The sequence below is a fragment of the Carcharhinus amblyrhynchos genome, unplaced genomic scaffold, assembly GCF_965287045.1.
Source record: "Carcharhinus amblyrhynchos unplaced genomic scaffold, sCarAmb.v2.hapA scaffold_67, whole genome shotgun sequence".
Classification (NCBI taxonomy): domain Eukaryota; kingdom Metazoa; phylum Chordata; class Chondrichthyes; order Carcharhiniformes; family Carcharhinidae; genus Carcharhinus; species Carcharhinus amblyrhynchos.
Window position 1 is genome coordinate 755,284 of NW_027649807.1, and position 21,491 is coordinate 776,774.

General features: G+C 48.2%; 1 protein-coding gene across 1 annotated transcript in view; it reads right to left on the bottom strand.

The window, feature by feature from the left end:
* Positions 1–21,491, bottom strand: part of LOC145337726 (disintegrin and metalloproteinase domain-containing protein 12-like) — a 221,099-nt gene that overhangs the window by 170,487 nt on the left and 29,121 nt on the right. Inside the window, exons 3-5 of the mRNA XM_080182564.1 lie at positions 17,793–17,869; positions 10,562–10,640; positions 2,302–2,378 (exon numbers count right to left, since the gene is read on the bottom strand). Of these exons, the coding sequence (XP_080038690.1) occupies positions 2,302–2,378; positions 10,562–10,640; positions 17,793–17,869 (233 nt within the window). The remainder of the gene's footprint in view (positions 1–2,301; positions 2,379–10,561; positions 10,641–17,792; positions 17,870–21,491) is intronic.

A 21,491-nucleotide genomic window follows, 5' to 3' on the forward strand; every position in this document is an offset into this window, starting at 1 on the left:
GTTACACAGTGAGTAATCCTTACCCTGCTGAATAAACACATCCCAGTACAGTTACACAGTAGCTAATCCTTACCCTGCTGAATAAACACATCCCAGTACAGTTACACAGTGACTAATCCTTACCCTGCTGAATAAACACACCCCAGTACAGTTACACAGTAACTAATCCTTACCCTGCTGAATAAACACATCCCAGTACAGTTACACAGTGACTAATCCTTACCCTGCTAAATAAACACATCCCAGTACAGTTACACTGTGACTAATCCTTACCCTGCTGAATAAACACATCCCAGTACAGTTACACTGTGACTAATCCTTACCCTGCTGAATAAACACATCCCAGTACAGTTACACTGTGACTAATCCTTACCCTGCTGAATAAACACATCCCAGTACAGTTACACAGTGAGTATAGAACATAGAACATAGAACATTACAGCGCAGAACAGGCCCTTCGGCCCACGATGTTGCGCCGACCAGTTAAAAAACAATGACCCTCTAACCTAAACCAATCCCTTTCCATCCATAAACCTATCCACGGATCTCTTAAACGCCCCCAAACTAGGCGCATTTACAACTGCAGCAGGCAGGGCATTCCAATCCCTCACCACCCTTTGGGTAAAGAACCTACCCCTGACATCCGTCCTATAACTACCCCCCCTTAATTTAAAGCCATGCCCCCTCGTGCTAGCTTTCTCCATCCGAGGAAAAAGGCTATCACTGTCCACCCTATCTAAACCTCTAATCATCTTATATGTTTCAATAAGATCCCCTCTTAGCCGCCTTCTTTCTAACGAAAACAACCCCAAATCCCTCAGTCTCTCCTCATAGGACCTCCTCTCCATACCAGGCAACATCCTGGTAAACCTCCTCTGCACCCTCTCCAAAGCCTCCACATCCTTCCTGTAATGTGGGGACCAGAACTGCACACAATACTCCAAGTGCGGCCGCACCAGAGTTGTGTACAGTTGCAACATGACGCTGCGACTCCTAAATTCAATCCCCCTACCAATAAACGCCAAGACACCGTATACCTTCTTAACAACCTTATCTACTTGATTCCCAACTTTCAGGGATCTATGTACACATACACCTAGATCCCTCTGTTCATCCATACTATTCAAGTCCTCCCGTTAGCCCTATACTCGACACATCTGTTATTCCTACCAAAGTGAATTAGCTCACACTTCTCTGCATTAAACTCCATCCGCCACCTCTCGGCCCAGCTCTGCAACCTGTCTAAGTCTCCCTGTAAATATGACACCCTTCCTCACAATCTACCACACCTCCGACTTTGGTGTCATCAGCAAACTTACTAATCCACCCAACTATACCCTCATCCAGATCATTAATAAAAATTACATACAGCAGTGGCCCCAAAACAGATCCCTGAGGCACACCACTCGTAACCGAACTCCATGATGAATATTTACCATCAACCACCACCCTCTGTCTCCTATCCGCTAGCCAATTCCTGATCCAATTCCCTAGATCACCCCCAATCCCATACATCTGCATTTTCTGCAGAAGCCTTCCATGGGGAACCTTATCAAACGCCTTACTAAAGTCCATATATACCACGTCAACTGCCTTACCCCCATCCACCTCTTTGGTCACTTTTTCAAAAAACTCAATAAGGTTAGTAAGGCACGACCTACCCTCCACAAAACCATGCTGACTATCTCCAATCAATTCATTACTCTCTAAATAACTATAAATCCTATCCCTAATAATTTTTTCTAAAACCTTGCCCACAACAGAAGTGAGACTCACCGGTCTATAATTCCCGGGGAAGTCTCTGTTCCCCTTCTTAAACAATGGGACAACATTCGCTAACCTCCAATCTTCCGGTACTATACCAGAGACCAACGACGACCTGAAGATCAGAGCCAGAGGCTCTGCAATCACCTCTCTTGCCTCCCAGAGAATCCTAGGGTAAATCCCATCCGGACCAGGGGACTTATCTATTTTCAATCCCTCCAGAATATCCAGCACATCCTCCTTATCAACTGTAATACTGTCTATTCTACTCCCCTGCAACCCAGTGTCCTCCTCAGCTATATTCATGTCCCCGTGCGTGAACACCGAAGAGAAATATTGGTTCAATGCCTCTCCAGGGTAATCCTTACCCTGCTGAATAAACACATCCCAGTACAGTTACACAGTGAGGAATCCTTACCCTGCTGAATAAACACATCCCAGTACAGTTACACAGTGAGTAATCCTTACCCTGCTGAATAAACACATCCCAGTACAGTTACACAGTGAGGAATCCTCAGGAATTGTCAGTTTTGTTACCTGAGTCCTGAGCAGATGCTCGCAGAGACCTTGGATCCAGGGAATTCTCTGACGGAGCCCTCATAGGAACATCGATACTGCAGCATAATGGGTAAATGTCAGTGTCAATGTCCCTGATATTGAAAAGAACATAAGAAATAGGAGCAGGAGTAGGCCATCTAGCCCTTCGAGCCTGCCCCGCCATTCAATAAGATCATGGCTGATCTGAAGTGGCTCAGTTCCACTTTCCCGCTTTCTCCCCATAACCCTTAATTCCCCTGTCTATCAGAAACTTATCTACCCGTGACTTAAATATATTTAGCGAGGCAGCCTCCACCACTTCAACGGGCAGAGAATTCCAGAGATTCACCACCCTTTGAGTGAAGAAGTTCCTCCTCAACTCTGATCTAAACTGCCCCCTCCTTATTTTGAGTCTGTGCCCTCTTGTCCTGCTGTCCTTTCTGAGCGGGAAGAATCTCTCCACCTCTACCCTATCCATCCCATTCATTGTCTTATACGTCTCTATAAGATCCCCCCTCATCCTTCTAAACTCCAACGAGTACAGACCCAGTTTATTTAGTCTCTCCTCATAGTCCAACCCCCTCATCTCCGGTATCAGCCTAGTGAACCGCCTCTGCACTCCCTCCAAGGCCAAAATATCCTTTCGCAAATGTGGCGACCAAATCTGCACACAGTACTCCAGCTGCGGCCTCACCAGTACCCTGCACAGTTGCAGCAAGACCTCCCTGCTTTTAAATTCTATCCCCCTCGCTATAAAGGCCAGCATCCCATTCGCCTTCCTGATCACCTGCTGCACCTGCAGACTGGGTTTTTGCGACTCATGCACAAGGACGCCCAGGTCCCTCTGCACCGTAGCATGCTGCAGCTTTTTGCCTTTTAAATAATAATCCCTCCTACTATTATTCCTGCCAAAGTGGATAACCTCACACTTGCTAACATTATACTCCATCTGCCAGGTCCTCGCCCACTCGCTCAGCCTATCCAGATCCCTCTGCAGACTTTCCACACCCTCCACGCAATTTGCTTTTCCACTCATCTTCGTGTCATCAGCAAATTTCGACACCCTACACTCAGCCCCCTCCTCCAGATCATCTACATAAATGGTAAATAGCTGAGGCCCCAGCACCGATCCCTGGGGCACTCCACTAGTTACCAACCGCCAACCAGAATAGCACCCATTGATACCAACTCTCTGCCTCCTATTAGACAGCCAATCCTCTATCCACGCTAACACCTTACTCCCAACTCCGTGCACCCTAACCTTCTGTAGCAACCTTTTGTGAGGCACCTTATCAAACGCCTTTTGGAAATCAAAAAACACTAAATCCACTGGTTCCCCTCTGTCTACAGCACTTGTCACATCCTCATAGAAATCCAATAAATTCATCAAACACGACTTCCCCTTAACAAATCCATGCTGTGTCTGCTCGATCAAACCATTCTTTTCTAGGTGCCTCATTATTTCTTCTTTGATGATGGATTCTAGCATTTTTCCAACTACAGACATTAAACTAACCGGCCTATAATTCCCTGCCTTTTGCCTGCTACTTTTTTTAAACAGCGGCGTAACATTAGCCATTTTCCAATCTCCCGGCACTTCCCCAGAGTCTAGTGAATTTTGATAAATAATTACTAAGGCATCCACTATCACCTCTGCCATTTCTTTCAGAACCCTGGGATGCATTCCATCCAGTCTAGGGGACTTGTCCACCTTCAGTCCCATTAGTCTATCAAGCACCACCTCTCTAATGACAGTAATCGCATTCAGGCCCTCAACTCCTACCATCCTTCTATCTTTAATATCCGGCAAACTATTCGTGTCCTCCTCTGTGAAGACCGAGGCAAAAAACTTATTTAAAGCCTTAGCCATTTCCTCATCGCCCACCGCTAAATCCCCCCTCTCATCCTCCAAGGGTCCAACATTCACTCTAGCCAGCCTCCTCTTCTTTATATATTTGTAAAAACTTTTACTGTCATTCTTTATATTTAGTGCAAGTCTAGCTTCATACTCTATCCTTCCTTTCTTTATCACCTTCTTAGTCATTCTTTGTTGTTTTTAAAATCTTTCCCAATCTTCTAATTGCCCACTATTTTTAGCCACTCTGAACGCATCAGCTTTTAATTTAATACTCTCCTTTATTTCCTTCGATAACCACGGCTGGTTATCCCTTCTCCTGCAGTCCTTCTTTACCATTGGAATATACTTCTGCTGAGTACCGGAAGAGATCTCCTTAAAAATCCTCCACTGTTCCTCAGCCATCCTACCAACCAATCTGCACCCCCAATCTACATTCGCCAATTCCGATCTCATCCTATCAGAGTCCCCTCTGTTCAAACAGAGGACACAGGTCTGTATAAGATCTCCCCTCAGCCTTCTAAATGAGTACAGTCCCAGTCTATTCAATCTCTCCTTGGAAGCTAACTCCCTCATCTCCGGAATCAACCTTTTGCTGCCTCATACTATCCCTCAGTGACTCCCCAGAATGTACACCAGAGCTGGAGGGGGCCAGCTGCAGACCTTGCCCTGTGGCGTGCATGGCGGGCACCCTCTGGAGGCCCTGGACCCTAAGGGTCCTGGCCTGCTTCTAGGTATCTGGGATGTTTCCATGACACCCTCTTCATCCCGCTGACTCTGAGCTGTCCCAGTGTCAGGATGGTGGGAGTCAGAAGGTGTTGCCACAGCCACAGTCTCCTGGCTGGAAGGCCCTTCCTCCTTGCTTGGGGTCCCTTTTGGCCCCTGAGTCACTCCACGGGACACTGCAGTGAGCTCCAGCATCACCTGGCACTGTCAGTCCTGGAGGACCACCTGAGTTCTACCCATGGTGGTCAACCCCTCTGCGATGGTCACTTGAAAGATGGCCGCAGAAAGTGCTCTCTGAGACTGGGCCACACTCTGTCAGCCCTCGGCCGTGGCCCTCTGAGACGAGGCCACCTTCTTAAGGGTCGCTGTCATTTTCCGTTGGGTCTTGGTGCTGTCCCACTCGGTCTCCTGCGAGCTCTCCAGCCCCTCAGCCATGAGCCACAGAATCTCCAGAAGCCTGCTGAGTCCCTCAGCTGTGGCCCACAGTGACTCGTCCAGGACCCTCTAGGACTCTGATGTGACTCAGCCATCGCGTGGAGCCTGCCACTCATGGTGAGGATCCCCTGCCCCAGGCTTTCCACCACAAATGCCACCCTTGGACTGTTGGTCTGAGAACCACACAAGACAGGCAACAGCTGGTCCACTGAAAGCTTTGGGACTCCTCCCAGCAGCCTGGCAGTGGGTCTAGTATGGCCGTTAGCTCCTCCTGCATTCCCTGGCTCTGTTACTGCATCTCCAGCAGCTGAGGGAGAAGTGATCTCAGAGGCCCAGCACTTAACCTGGGGCCAGCTGAGTCCTCGCCTCCCACAGGTCTCCACATGCCAGAGACCTAGGACGTTTCCTCCTCCACCCAATGTACATCAGCAGATATGCTGTACTCATCAGACAGTGATCCAGAAACCTCATCACTAACTGGATCCACCGAGGTGTCTGTTTCTGCGATGGTGATTTGAGAGGTAAAAGCTGATGGATAAATGGTGCCACCCTTGGAGGTCCCTTCACCCATATCCTCTGGGAACTTGTCCAAGTTATCATTCCCAGGACAAACGGGAGCCGTAACAGGGCCTGCGATGCAGAAGGCCCCGGAATGTCAGGATGTGTCCCATGAGGGAGGGAGAGGAATCCGGGCTACCAAACACATGAAGCACACAGCTCCCTTGACCATAGAACCCTGAACCCAGGCAATTACAGCACAGGGAAAGGCCCTTCAGCCCTCCAACCCTGGAACAATCTGCCTCTCTTCCAATCCCATTCAGATCACTGTACAGATGCCCCTTAAAATATCCCTCGAGTTTCAGTTCTGAGAGTTCCCAGGCACCTATTATCCTCTTAACAGCAATGAAACGTCTCATATCTCCTTTACACCTTACCCCTTGCACCCGAAACTCATAAGCCCAAGAAGTTGCCTCAGTGAGAGTGTAGGAATGACGTGCTGATGTCTGGATGGCAGACTGACAGCCCACATCTCCCCTTCTCGGGTGAGCTCTAGAATCTGTTCCTCAGACAGGGTGAGGACCTGGATGTCTGGCTCACCAGCCCCCTGTCTGCACCCTCTCACAAGTGCTGTGCTTGGTCTCCCTCTGTGGAGAGGGGTAGAAGTCATGATGTGGAGATGCCAGTGTTGGACTGGGGTAAACACAGTAAGAAGTCTCACAACACCAGGTTAGAGTCCAACTAGTTTATTTGATAGTAAATGCCACAAGCTTTTGGAAACACTGTTCCCTCGGCAGGTATGAAAGGTTCTGGTCAGAGAAGGGCATATAAAGACACACAGTTTACAGAATACTGATTAGAATGACTGAAAGGATGTCCCGAAGCATGGTACATTGGGGAGACCATGCAGACACTACAACAACGGATGAATGAACATCGCTCGACAGTCACCAGGCAAGACTGTTCCCTTCCTGTTGGCGAACACTTCAGTGGTCACGGGCATTCAGCCTCTGACCTTCGGGTAAGCATTCTCCAAGGCGGCCTTCACGACACACGACAGCGCAGAGTCGCTGAACAGAGACTGATAGCCAAGTTCCGCACACACGAGGACGGTCTCAACAGGGATCTTGGGTTCATGTCGCACTATCTGTAACCCCCGTGACTTGCCTGGGTTTGTAAAACCTCACTTACTGTACTGTCTGGAGACAATACACATCTCCACTCACATTGTCTGCATCTTTTAGACTTGAACAGCAGGTTAGCTGTAAAGACTCGCTTTCTAATCAGTATTCTGTAAACTGTGTGTCTTTATATACCCTTCTCTGATCAGAACTTTCCACATACCTGACGAAGGAACACCGTTTCCAAAAGCTAGTGAGATTACAATCAAATAAAGTGGTTGGACTCTAACCTGGTGTTGAGAGACTTCTTACTGAGGCAGATGGACCCATGAAATAAATGGTGGTGTGACTCATGCAGAGAATCAGCTGGTGACCCTTAGAGGGCAAACACAGAGGTTCATTGTTGGGAGATTAGAGGAGGTGTTTGGGTGTCAGGAGCTGGAAACATGCAGGGTGTTGGGAGGATCTGGGGAGCGTGCTGAATGGGGTTCAGTACTCACCCTTGCTGCATGGATAAGGTCACGGAGTTCTTCCCCCCCCCGGCACTGCCTTGCAGTTTGGGTGGGGGGCTGATGACCCAGGCAGTGACTGCCTCCCAGGCCACATTGTTATTACATCCCCACCCCCCCGCCCAAGGTCTGTGTCCCCCTGGGAGGGACAGGGTGGCCTGTCTCACTTCTGCTGCATCCCCAAGCCGTCATCAGAAATTTGGGGTTGGGGGGGGTTGCGGTCGTGCACACATTGTCCCGTACTGCCCACCTGCCCATTCTGCAGCTTGTTATGGAGCTGCCCCTCGTTCAGGCAGATCAGCTGTGGGTGATTTGACAGGACATTCCAGCAAGTTCCGGGCAGTTTGCTTGTTAGCACCGAGGGGAAGGTAAGTGAGCATTAACAGGTGTGTGTGTGTCGGGAGGGGAGTGAGTGCCTCAATAGTTAGTGACAGGGGAGGGGTGGGTGTCACACAGCCATGGGAGTGTAGGTGGGACGGGGCCTCGTGCAGGAGGATTCGGCCTGGCAGTGATGTAATGGCTGTGCTTCTCCGATGTTTTTTTCTTCCCCCTGAACTGCACACGTGTGGCTCAGATCTCCGATCGTTCCGGCTGCACTCAGAGCCGCTCCACAGTGGGAATCGGACTGGAGACGGCTGTGTGTGTGTGTGTTGTTGGGGGGGGGGGGAGGTGCCGGGGAGAGGATTTCTGAGTTGGATCTATTCTACACCCAGAATTGGCTCTTAGAATTAAAATGGTAAATTCAAGCCCGTTCTCAGTGCTGATTCTGGCTGCAATTTGGGAACACGGAGTCTGATTTTACTATAGTGACACAGCCCGTTTCCAGGCGTGAAATCGTGGTAAAGTCGGGTGTGAGGCCTTTATCGTGGTCTGCACTCGAGTCCTAGCAGATCGCCACTTTACCGTGATCTGTGAACGCCGGGATCCGTTCCACACACAAATCGGGCACAACGAAGGTTTAAATGCATTTAAATTGAATTAATGAACTGCGGGGCCAACATTTCCCCCCTTTCCCACCGTGTTTATCAATCCGGAACTGCACTGTGATGGAGCTGCTGAATTACACCCGGGAGCTCCAGATCACAGATTCCAACAGATCCTTGACTCAGATCAGTGGGAGGAGGGGGGGGGGGGGTCAGATCATTGCCTGGGGGGGGGGGAGAAGGAGGAGGCGGGTCAGATGTGTGTTGGGGGGGGGGTGGGGGTGCAGGCAGAGGCCTGTTTGCTCACTGGTGGGTGGGGGGGGGGTGGGGCAGGTCTGCTGCCATTCTGTGGGGAGGGGAGGGGGGCAGGGGTTGGATAAGGGGGACAGTGATGTGTGTCTGGGGGGGGCCAATCGCTCCGTTTAGTGCTCCTGGGCTGCTGTCACTGCTTTCTCCGGCTCGGGACTGATCTGACACCGGCTTTTTCCTACTTTCTCCAACAGCACGGTTCAGAGCCGCGATCGTTCCGGCAGTGCTAACCCCTGCCCACAGTGTGAATGGGACTGGAGGTGGCTGTGTGTGTTTGGGGGTGCCGGGAAGTGGATTTCTAAAATCGGATCTGTACTACACCCTTGAGAATGAAAATGGTAAAAATCAGACCCCTGTTCTCAGGCACCCCCCCCCGATACACACACTCAGTCTGAATCACACTGCTGGAACCATCAGAGTGCTGAACTGCACATGTACAATGAGGAAAAAAAATTTGGAAAAAGACTTTACGAAGCAGGCCTGTTGTGTGCCAAATCTGGCTGGGTGAACACAGAGGTAAAGAGGGAAGTGCTGGGAAAGTTGGTGGGCGGCTTATTGATGCATTTAAATTGAATTAAATGTATTTAAAATCGCCATTGCTCCTGTTTCGGGCACAAATCAAATCATAGTCATTTTCGGGCCTTGGGAAAGTGGGCATCTCCATGGACACAGATCCCGTTAATGCCTCATACCTGACTTTAGCACATTGGTAAAATCAGGCCCATGGCCTACGTGTCTAGTCGGTGACCTGAATGGTCTCTTGTGCTCAGCAGACGTGAGGGGGTGGCTGGGGTTTGTGCAGGGCTCACCGTGTCCCCTGGAACTGCACTTCCCAATCTCCAACTCTGCCTTCAACTGAATATAAATCTTCTTTCCAATTTCTCATCTCCAAAAGCAGAATACAATTCTCACTTTGAGAGAGAGATATTAGCATTAGTGAGTCCTGAGGGGAGCTGCCGTTGACCTTCTGTCTGAACCAGACCTGGCCATATCAATACTGTGGGTGAAAGAGCAGGTCCAAGGCTGGGAATCGTGTGGTGAGTAACTTACCTCTCGAATCCTCAAGGCCTGCCCACCTGTCGAGAGGGTAAGGAATATTCTCCATCTCTCGAGATGATCAGCTTAAGAAGCTCAGGACAAAGCAACACACTTGGTTGGATGATATCCATTCCATTAAATATTTCTTTCCGTACACCACCGATTGAGAATGGCAGTAGTGCTTACCATCTACCGAGGGAATATGTAGGAACATTTCCTTGATGGCACCTTCCAAAGCCACAACCTCTGCTACAAGGGCCAAAGATACATGTAGATACTACTATCTGAATGTTCCCCTTCAACACACACACTGTCAGAATAACCTGTCACCATTCCTTCATTGTCACTGTGTCAAACTTCTGGAACTCTCTCTGTAACAGGTTGGAAAGGAAAGGCTTGTTCCAAGTAGAGTTTCGAAGCGTGAGGAGTGACTTGATTTCTGTAATGGAATGAGATTTATGGGGTCAATGCCTTGCCCATTAGCAGCAGGAGAGTGATGGGTCTGTAACAGGGAGATTCATGAATGGCCTTCCCACCTGCCACCCATGGAGGTGTCATTGGCCAATGAATGGCATGCTGCAGTTTGCTCCTGGTTGAGTGACTGGGATGATGGTCTCTGTCCCAGATGACGCTAAACTGATTGAGTATGTTTGATGTTGCTCTAATCCAGGAAGCTCTCAGGCTCCAGTTCTGAATCAGAGTAATCCAGATCCTGGGCCAACTTGTGTTCAGCAATCAGGTGCTGGGGAAAGAACAGGAACAGGAAACAGGTGCAAACACCCATACTCATTGTGTTTAACAATCGATGGATCTCAGTCTGGTCTCAGCTTCACAGATTTTCCTCACCGTTTCCGTCTCCTTCTCTGTCACCAGAGTCCCATTTGAATCATAATACGAAACCTGGAACCCTCTCGGCAAAAGCAAACTGTGGAAGAAACAGGAAGGATCAGGTTTTGATTGAGTTGGAGTGACTGGCAGAGTCATGCATGTCTGTTCAGTGTGTATCCTACATGAACATAGGAACACAGATGAGCAGGAGGAACCTTAGGTGAGGCCACACTTGGAACATAATGTTCAATTCTGGTCCATGCTACCAGAAGGATGTGGAGGCTTTGGAGAGGGTACAGAAAAGATTTACCAGGATGTTGCCTGGTATGGAGGGCATTAGCTATGAGGAGAGGTTGGAGAAACTTGGTTTGTTCTCACTGGAATGACGGAGGATTGAGGGGAAACCTGATAGAAATCTACAAGATTATGAGAGGCATGGACAGAGTGGATAGTCAGAAGCTTTTTCCCAGGGTGGAAGAGTCAGTTACCGGGGGCACAGGTTTAAGGTGCGAGGGGCAAGGTTTAAAGGACGTGTACGAGGCAGATTTTTTTTAAAAAGAGGTTGGTGGGTGCCTGGAACTGGTTGTTGGCGGGGGGGCAGATACAGTAGTGACTTTTAAGGGGTATCTGGACAAAGAAAATTCCAGCACAGGAACAGGCCCTTCGGCCCCTCCAAGCCTGTACTGACCATGCTGCCCGACTGAACTAAAACCCCCTACCCTTCAGGGACCATATCCCTCTATTCCCATCCTATTCATGGATTTGTCCAGACACCCCTTAAAACTCACTATCGTATCTGCTTCCACTCCCTCCTTTAAACCTTGCCCCTCGCACCTTAAACCTGTGCCCCCCAGTAATTAACTCTTCCACCCTGGGAAAAAGCTTCTGACTATCCACTCTGTCCATGCATCTCATAATCTTGTAGATTTCTATCAGGTCTCCCCTCACCCTCCATCGTTCCAGAGAGAACAAACCAAGTTTCTCCAACCTCTCCTCATAGCTATTGCCCTCCATACCAGGCAACATGCTGGTAAATCTTTTCTGTACCCTCTCCAAAGCCTCCACATCCTTCTGGTAGTGTGGTGACCAGAATTGAACACTATATTCCAAGTACAGCCTAACTAAGGTTCTATAAAGCTGCAACGTGACTTGCCAATTTTTAAACTCAATACCCCGGCCATTGAAGGCAAGCATTGCCACTTTCAGTGACCTATTTATTGGTGTACAAATCCATGAATAGGATGGGAATAGAGGGATGTGGTCCCTGGAAGAGTAGGGGGTTTTAGTTCAACTGGGCAGCATGGTCAGTACAGGCTTAGAGGGCCAAAGGGCCTGTTCCTGGGCTGGAATTTTCTTTCTTCTTTGAGGCCATTTGGCCCTTCAAGCATGCTCTACCATCCATCACAATCATGGCTGATCATATCCTAATCCTGCTTTTTCCCCATAACCTTGGATCCCATTCGCACCAAGTGCTCTATCCAGCTGCCTCTTGAATACATTCAATGTTTTGGCATCAACTACTTCCTGTGGGAATGAATTCCACAGGCTCACCACTCTCTGGGTGAAGAGATATCTCCTCACCGCCTCTCTTTACAAATTTGGTGGAGTTTTTTGAGGAGGTGACAAAAACGGTTGATGAAGGAAGGGCCGTGGATGTCGTCTATATGGATTTCAGTAAGGTGTTTGACAAAATCCCTCATGGCAGGTTGATGAAAAATGTTAAGACTCATGGGATAGAAGGAGAGGTGGCAAGATGGGGAGAGAACTGGCTTGGCCACAGGAGACAGAGGGTAGCAGTCAAAGGGTCTTTTTTCAGCTGGGGGTCTGTGGCCAGTGGTGTTCTGCAGGGCTCTGTACTGGGACTCTGCTATTTGTGATATATATAAATAATCTGGAAGAAGGTGTAACTGGTGTTATCAGCGAATTTGTGGATGACACAAAGATGGCTGGATTTGCGGATAGCTATGAATATTGTCGGACAATACAGCAAGATATAGATAGGCTGGAAAATTGGGCAGAGAAATGGCAGATGGAATTTAATCCAGATAAATGTGAAGTGATGCATTTTGGTAGGACTAATGTAGGGGAGAGCTGTACAATAAATGGCAGGGCCATCAAGAGTACAGATGCACAGAGGGACCTGGGTGTGCAAGTCCACAAATCCCTGAAGGTGGCAGCACAGGTGGAGAAGGTGGTGAAGAAGGCATGTGGCATGCTTGCCTTTATAGGACAGGGTATAGAGTATAACAGCTGAGTCTGATGTTGCAGCTGTATAGAACGCTGGTTAGGCCACATTTGGAACACTGCGTCCAGTTCTGGTCGCTGCACTACCAGAAGGACGTGGAGGCTTTGGAGAGAGTACAGAGAAGGTTTACCAGGATGTTGCCTGGTATAGAGGGTCTTAGCTATGAGGAGAGATTGGGTAAACTGGGGTTGTTCTCCCTGGAAAGACGGAGAATGAGGCGAGACCTAATAGAGGTGTACAAAGTTATGAAGGGACTGTTATTGGAGGTGCCAGAATAGAGTCGCTAGCTCAGAGCCTCAGCTACAGCCAGCAAGGATTGTTAGTGACAGGAAACTGGCCCCAGCTGAATCAATACTTCAGCAACAAGGAGTGAGATAAAGAAACATTTTCTCTCTCTCTCTGGACAGACTCTATGAGCTGAGCTCTGGTTAAGGAGTTGTACCTCTCATTGAGAAGCACGAACTGTAGGATACCAGTGGGGAAGATTGGGCCCAATATCTGTGGCTTCTTCCATACTAACAGCATTAAGGGGGGATGAAAAACAAATAATATTGTTGGCAGAATGCAGGGCTTTGACCTTCAGCGAGATAAAAATCTGATCTTTTCAGATGTCCCTTACTCAAAAACCTTCAATGAGCTAATAGACCTGGTGAAAAACCACCACAAATCCCTCTGTAAAACTCCAGAGATATCACTTCAACATAGCCAGGAGAACATCTGGGACAGCTGAGTCCTTGGCTAACTTATAAAAATGAACAGAACACTGCAAAATTGGACCATTTCTAAATGAAATATTTTGAGACAGATTGGTGTGTGGTATCAATAACCTAGCTATGGAAAAGAAACTTTTAGCAGAAACCAAGCTGAATTTTTTAAAAAAATGCCATCAAATTTGCTTTATCGCTGAAGGACACAGGAAAAGGGGCTAGGAGATACAGGGGAAAAATGTCCTCAAGCTGGGGGAAGGGGGGTGCGGGGAATTTTGACAAGGTGCCTCACAAGAGGTTATTACAGAAGGTCAGGGGGCATGGAGTTGGGGGTAGGGTGTTAGCGTGGATAGAGGATTGGTTGTCAAATAGGAAGCAGAGAGTGGGGGTCAATGGGTGCTATTCGGATTGGCGGATGGTGACTAGTGGGGTGCCCCAGGGGTCGGTGCTGGGGCCTCAGCTATTTACCATTTATATAGATGATCTGGAGGAGGGAACCGAGTGTATGGTGTCGAAATTTGCTGATGACACGAAGATTGGTGGAACAGCAAATTGTGCGGAGGGTGTGGAGAGTCTGCAGAAGGATCTAGATAGGCTGGGCGAATGGGCCAGGAACTGGCAAATGGAATTTAATGTTGGCAAGTGCGAGGTGGTCCACTTTGGTAGGAATAATGGTAGGAAGGACTATTACTTACATGGCGAAAAACTGCAGCAGGCGACGGTGCAGAGGGACCTCGGGGTCCTTGTGCACGAGTCGCAAAAACCCAGCCTGCAGGTGCAGCAGGTGGTCAGGAAGGCGAATGGGATGCTGGCCTTCATAGCGAGGGGGATTGAATATAAAAGTAGGGAGGTCTTGCTGCAGCTGTATAGGGCACTAGTGAGGCTGCAGCTGAAGTACTGTGTGCAGTTTTGGTCGCCGTACTTACGCAAGGATACTTTGGCCTTGGAGGGAGTGCAGAGGAGGTTTACTAGGCTGATACCGGAGTTGAGGGGGTTGAACTATGAGGAGAGGCTGAATAAACTAGGCTTGTACTCGTTAGAGTTTAGAAGAATGAGGGGAGATCTCATTGAGACGTATAAGATGATGAATGGGATGGATAGGATAGAGGTGGAGAGACTCTTCCCGCTCAGAAAGGACACTAGGACTAGGGGGCACAGCCTCAAGATAAAGGGGGGGCAGTTTAGAACGGAGTTGAGGAGGAACTTCTTCACTCAAAGGGTGGTGAATCTCTGGAATTCTCTGCCTGTTGAAGTGGTGGAGGCTGCCTCGCTAAATATTTTTAAGACGCAGGTTGATGGGTTCTTGATAAGAGAGGGGATTAAGGGTTATGGGGAGAGGGCGGGAAAGTGGAACTGAGACACGACAGATCAGCCATGATCTTATTGAATGGCGGGGCAGGCTCGAAGGGTTGGATGGCCTACTCCTGCTCCTATTTCTTATGTTCTTATGTTCAATTCCTGATCCAAACTGCTAAATCACCCTCAGTCCCATGCACCTGCATTTTCTGCAGTAGCCTACCATGGGGAACCTGATCAAACGCTTTGCTAAAATCCATATACACCACGTCAACTGCCTTACCCTTATCCACCTCTTTGGTCTTCTTTTCAAAAAACTCGATAAGGTTTATGAGATACAACCTACCCTTCAAAAAACCGTGTTGACCATCCCTAATCAATTTATTCCTTTCTAGATGATTATCAATCCTATTTCTTATAATCCTTTCCAAAACTTTGCCCACAACAGAATAATTCCCAGGGTTGTCTCTACTCCCCTTCTTGAACAAGGGAACAATGTAGAGGCTTTGGAGAGGGTACAGAAAAGATTTACCAGGATGTTGCCTGGTATGGAGGGCATTAGCTATGAGGAGAGGTTGGAGAAACTTGGTTTGTTCTCACTGGAACGATGGAGGTTGAGGGGAGACCTGATAGAAATCTACAAGATTGAGGGACATGGACAGAGTGGATAGTCAGAAGCTTTTTCCCAGGGTGGAAGAGTCAGTTACTGGCCACAGGTTTAAAGGGAATGTACGAGGCAGATTTTTTACACTGAGGGTGGGGGTTGCCTGGAACTCGCTGCCGGGGGAGGGAGTGGAAGTGGATACAGTAGTGACTTTTAAGGGATGTCTTGACAAATCCATGAATAGGATGGGAATAGAGGGATACGGTCCCTGGAAGGGGAGGGGGTTTTAGTTCAGTTGGGGCAGCATGGTTGGTACAGGCTTGGAAGGCCGAATGGCCTGTTCCTGTGCTATAATTTTCCTTGTTCTTTGATTCTACCCTCCCAGGCAGTGAATTCCAGATTCACCACCCTCTCAGTGAAAAAAGGATTTCTCAAATCCCTCAACTTCTGACATATCACCATGGAAACAGCTGCTTCCTACAACCCTGTCCATATCTTTCCTAATCTAATACATCACAATCAGGTACCCTCTCAACTTCTCTGCTAAAGATTGGTATCACACCTACAAACATCCACTCCCTCCCCCACCGATGCTCAGTAACAGCAGTGTGTACTGTCTATAAGATGCACTGTAGGAACTCACCAACGTTCCTTAGGCAGCACCTTCCAAACCCACAACCACTTCCATCTGGAAGGACAAGGGCAGCAGATACATGGGAACACCCCCACCTGCAAGTTCCCCTCCAAGTCAGTCACCATCCTGACTTGGAAATATATCGACCGTTCCTTCACTGTCACTGGGTCAAAATCCTGGAATTCCCTCCCTAACGGCATTGTGGGTCAACCCACAGAACACGGACTGCAGCGATTCGAGAAGGCAGCTCACCCCCACCTTCTCAAGGGGCAACTAGGGATGGGTAAGAAATGCTGGCCAGACAGTGACACACATGTCCCACAGGTGAATAATAAAAAGTAAAGATAATGGATTGGGTAAATACTTGAATGGGAAAAATCTGCAGGAACGTTCAGGAGTGTAGGATTAATTGGGAAGCTTTACCCAAGAGCCGACAGATGTACACTTGGCTAAATGGAATGAAATTCCAGCCCAGGAACAGGCCCTTCGGCCCCTCCAAGCCTGTACTGATCATACTGCCCAACTGAACTAAAACCCCCTACCCTTCCAGGGACCATATCCCTCTATTCCCATCCTATTCATGTACTTGTCAAGATGCTCCTTAAAAGTATCCACTTCCACTCCCTCCCCCGGCAGCGAGTTCCAGGCACCCACCCCCCTCTGTGTAAAAAAATCTGCCTCGTACATCTCCTTTAAACCTTGCCCCTCACACCTTAAACCTGTGCCCCCAGTAATTGACTCTTCCACCCTGGGAAAAAGCTTCTGACTATCCACTCTGTCCATGCCTCTCGTAATCTTGTAGATTTCTATCAGGTTTCCCCTCACCCTCCATCGTTCCAGTGAGAACAAACCAAGTTTCTCCAATCTCTCCTCATAGCTAATGCCCTCCATACCAGGCAACATCCTGGTAAATCTTTTCTGTACCCTCTCCGAAGCCTCCACATCCTTCTGGTAGTGTGGTGACCAGAATTGAACATTATATTCCAAGTGCAGCCTAATTAAGGTTCTAGAAAGATACATTGTGACTTGCCAATTTTTAAACTAGGAGGCCCAGCTGATGAAGGCAAGCATGCCGTGTGCCTTCTTGACTACCTTCTCCACCTGCATTGCCATTTTCAGTAACCTGAATACCTGTACACCCAGATCCCTCTGCCTATCAATACTCTGAAGGGTTCTGCCATTTACTGTATATTTCCTATCTGTATTAGACCTTCCAAAATACATCACCTCACATTTGTCCAGATTAAACTCCATCTACCACCGCTCCGGCCAGATCTCCAACTGATCTATATCCTGCTGTATCCTCTGATGGTCCTCATCGCTATCTGCAAATCCACCAACCTTACGTCCACAAACTTACTAATCAAACCAGTTACATTTTCCCCCAGATTATTTATATATTACAAACAGTAAAGGTCCCAGCACTGATCCCTGAGGAACACCACTTGTCACAGTCCTTCATTCAGAAACACACCCTTCCACTGTTACCCTCTGTCTTCTTTGACCGAGCCAGTTTTGTATCCACCTTGCCAGCTCACCTCTGATCCAAAAATCCCTGTGTGCTTTTCGAGGAAGCAGGTAGTGTACCAATCAGAGAGAAAGATTCTCCATATTTTGCTGTACTGAATCTTTTGGACAGGCTGAAATATAAATTGTTTCCTGACAATCTTCGCAGGGACAAGGTAACTGTAACATTTCCAAGTAGATTGTCACTACTGCCGAATTCCTCAGTTTAAAATGAGATTACAAAACGAAATACTCACGTATTTCTCCCAAGATCCAGTGTTAACTGCTTTCCCTCCAGTTCCACTGAGATGCTGATAAAGTTTGGATAGTTCTTCTGCATAGGGCATAAAGAGTTACTCTTACTGATGGAAACCCCATTTCACTCAGTCAGACGGGTTTACAGCACGGAAACAGGCCCTTCAGCCCAACTTGTCCATGTTGCATAGTTTTTAAGCCCTAAGCTCGTCCCAATTGCCTGTGTTTGGCCCATATCCCTCGATACTCATCTTAAGGGGCTTTTTACAGTAATTTTATTGCGGTGTTAATGTAAGCCGATTTCTGACGAATGAATAAATTTTTAACTTTAACTTGTAGCCACGTAACTGCCTCTGGCAACTCAAGTGTGAAAAAATTGCCCCTCTGGACACTTTTGTATCTCTCCCCTCTCACCTTAAACCTCTGCCCTCTAGTTTTAGACTCCCCTACCTTTGGGAAAAGATATTGACTATCTCACTGATCTGTGCCCCTCATTATTTTATAGACCTCTATAAGATCACCCTTCAGCCACCTACACTCCAGAGAAAAAAGTCCCAGTCTATCCAGCCTCTCCTAATAACTCAATCCATCAAATCCTGGTAGTGTCCGAGTCAATCTCTTCTGCACTCTTTCTAGTTGAATAATATCCCAAAATACTCACACAATAGTAGACAATACTGACCATCTCGTCCTTTCGGATCTTTGCAGAATTTAGCAGAAGGAGCAGCTCCCCCAGTATTTGCCGGAGAATCATGGATAGTGTGACAGGAAAGGAATCTGTTCAACACAAAGCAGTTTCCCTACTTGAACCTGCCTCAAGTCTTGATCTCACTGTGACTCAATCTTTCTCCTTGTCTGTAAGTAACTATAACAGAGTGGTGATGTTTCTGAGTTTATCATCCTCCTGGAATGTCCCTGTGACATGAGTTCAAATCACATCAGTTTCGGAGAATGTAAATTCAGTAACTAACTCTGAAACACGATACTGGACTCATTATTAGTGATAATAAATCCACTGGATTGTCACAAAGCCATTGTTTCACTGCCCAGCTCCTGGTTCCCACAAGATCAATATAATTATTGCTTTGACCTTTGATCACATGTTTCTTTTGGGAAAACCATCAATATCGAGCAAATGCTCCAGGATTGAAGTTTACACCAACATTGAAGACTCAGGGATAATCTTTCAGGTCTTGCTTGTGCGGGAATCTCAAGGAGTTGGTTTGTACGTACAGCAGGTAATGAAGAAGGCAAATGGAATTTTATCCTTCATTATGAGAGGGATGGAGTTTAAAAACAGCCAGGTTATGTTGCAGCTGGTGAGGTGCAAGTGTGAGGTTATCCACTTTGGTAGAAATAATAGTAGGAGGGATTATTACTTAAAGGGTGAAAAGCTGCAGCATGCTATGGTGCAGAGGGACCTGGGGGTCCTTGTGCACGAGTCGCAAAAAACCAGTCTGCAGGTGCAGCAGGTGGTCAAGAAGGCGAATAGAATGCTGGCCTTTATAGTGAGGGGGATTGAATATAAAAGTAGGGAGGTCTTGCTGCAACTGTATAGGGCATTGGTGAGGCCGCAACTGGAGTACTGTGTGCAGTTTTGGTCGCTGCACTTGCATAACAATATACTGGCCTTGGAAGGAGTTCAGAGAAGGTTCATAAGAACATAAGAAATAGGAGGAGGAGTAGGCCATCTAGCCCTTCGAGCCTGCCCCACCATTCAATAAGATCATGGCTGATCTGAAGTGGATCAGTTCCACTTTCCCGCTTTCTCCCCATAACCCTTAATTCCCCTGTCTATCAGAAACCTATCTACCCGTGACTTAAATATATTCAGTGAGGTAGCCTCCACCACTTCAACGGGCAGAGAATTCCAGAGATTCACCACCCTTTGAGTGAAGAAGTTCCTCCTCAACTCCGTTCTAAACTGCCCCCCCTTATCTTGAGGCTGTGCCCTCTAGTCCTGCTATCCTTTCTAAGCAGGAAGAATCTCTCTACCTCTACCCTATCCATCCCCTTCATTATCTTATACGTCTCGATAAGATCCCCCCTCATCCTTCTAAACTCCAACGAGTACAGACCCAGTCTATTTAGTCTCTCTTCATAGTCCAACCCCCTCATCTCCGGTATCAGCCTAGTGAATCTCCTCTGCACTCCCTCCAAGGCCAATATATCCTTGCGCAAGTGCGGCGACCAAAACTGCACACAGTACTCCAGCTGCGGCCTCACCAGTACCCTGTACAGTTGCAGCAAGACCTCCCTGCTTTTATATTCAATCCCCCTCGCTACAAAGGCCAGCATCCCATTCGCCTTCCTGATCACCTGCTGCACCTGCAGACTGGGTTTTTGCGACTCATGCACAAGGACCCCCAGGTCCCTCTGCACCGTAGCATGCTGCAGCTTTTCACCCTTTAAATAATAATCCCTCCTAGTGTTATTCCTGCCAAAGTGGATAACCTCACACTTGCTAACATTATACTCCATCTGCCAGATCCTCGCCCACTCGCTCAGCCTATCCAGATCCCTCTGCAGGGCACTCGGGTCACGTTTTTTTTTTCACCCGACTATAAATTAGACCGGAGGGGATTCCCGATACTCTACACGGGTAGAGTATCCCAGCCCTCCCCCCTCCCCTAACCTAAAAAAAAGAGAGAGAGAGGGGCTCTGTCTGAGAGCTGGTAAGACTGCTTTTGTTTTTGTGTGTGCTGTAAGTGCTTTGGCTCACAGGGCCAAAGAGATAAGGTAAGTTGTAAGTATTTTTTTAACTTTTTCCTCTGGGTTGCTATAAGGGGTAAATATGAGTGTGAGACCTGTATGTTGTTGCCAATGCAACATGTGGGAGGTCTTGGAGGCTCCTGGTCTACCAGACATCCACACCTGTGCTCGGTGTGTGGAGCTGCAGGCCCTACGAAACCAGGTTAAGGAGCTGCAAATGCAGCTCGAGGACCTTCGGCTCATTCGGGAGAGTGAGGAGGTTATAGATAGGAGCTATAAGCAAGTAGTTACACCAGGACAACGGGATGAGGGCACTTGGGTAACTATTAGGAAGGGGAAACCTCGGGTGATGGAGAGCACGCCGGTGGATGTCCCCCTTCAAAATAAGTACTCCGGCCTGAGTACTACTGGGGGGGACAGCTCATCTGAGGGAGGAAGCGGTGGCCAGGTCTCTGGAGCTGAGCCAGTGAGTGGAAAAATCAAAGAGAGCAGAAAGGTAGTTTTAATAGGGGACTCCACAGTGAGGGGCACGGACAGGCGTTTTTGTGGACGTAGAAGGGAGTCGCGGATGGTGGTTTGTCTCCCTGGGGCTGGGATCCAGGATGTCTCTGGGCGTGTCCCAGACATCCTGAAAGGGGAGGGTGAGGAACCAGAGGTTGTAGTACATATAGGTACTACTGACGTAGGCAAGAGGGAGGCACTCGTGAAAAGGGACTATAGGGAACTGGGTAGGCAGCTGAGGAAGAGAAAAGCAAAGGTAGTAATCTCAGGATTGCTGCCTGTGCCACGGGAGAATGAGGGAAGAAATGAAATGAGGTGGAGGGTGAATGCGTGGCTGAGGGACTGGTGTAGAGGGCAGGGATTTCGGTTCCTAGATCACTGGGACCTCTTTAGGGGGAGGTGGGACCTCTATAGTAGGGACGGGTGGCACTTGAATACCAGGGGGACTAGTATCTTGGCGGGAAGACTGGCTAAGGCTACCGGGGGGA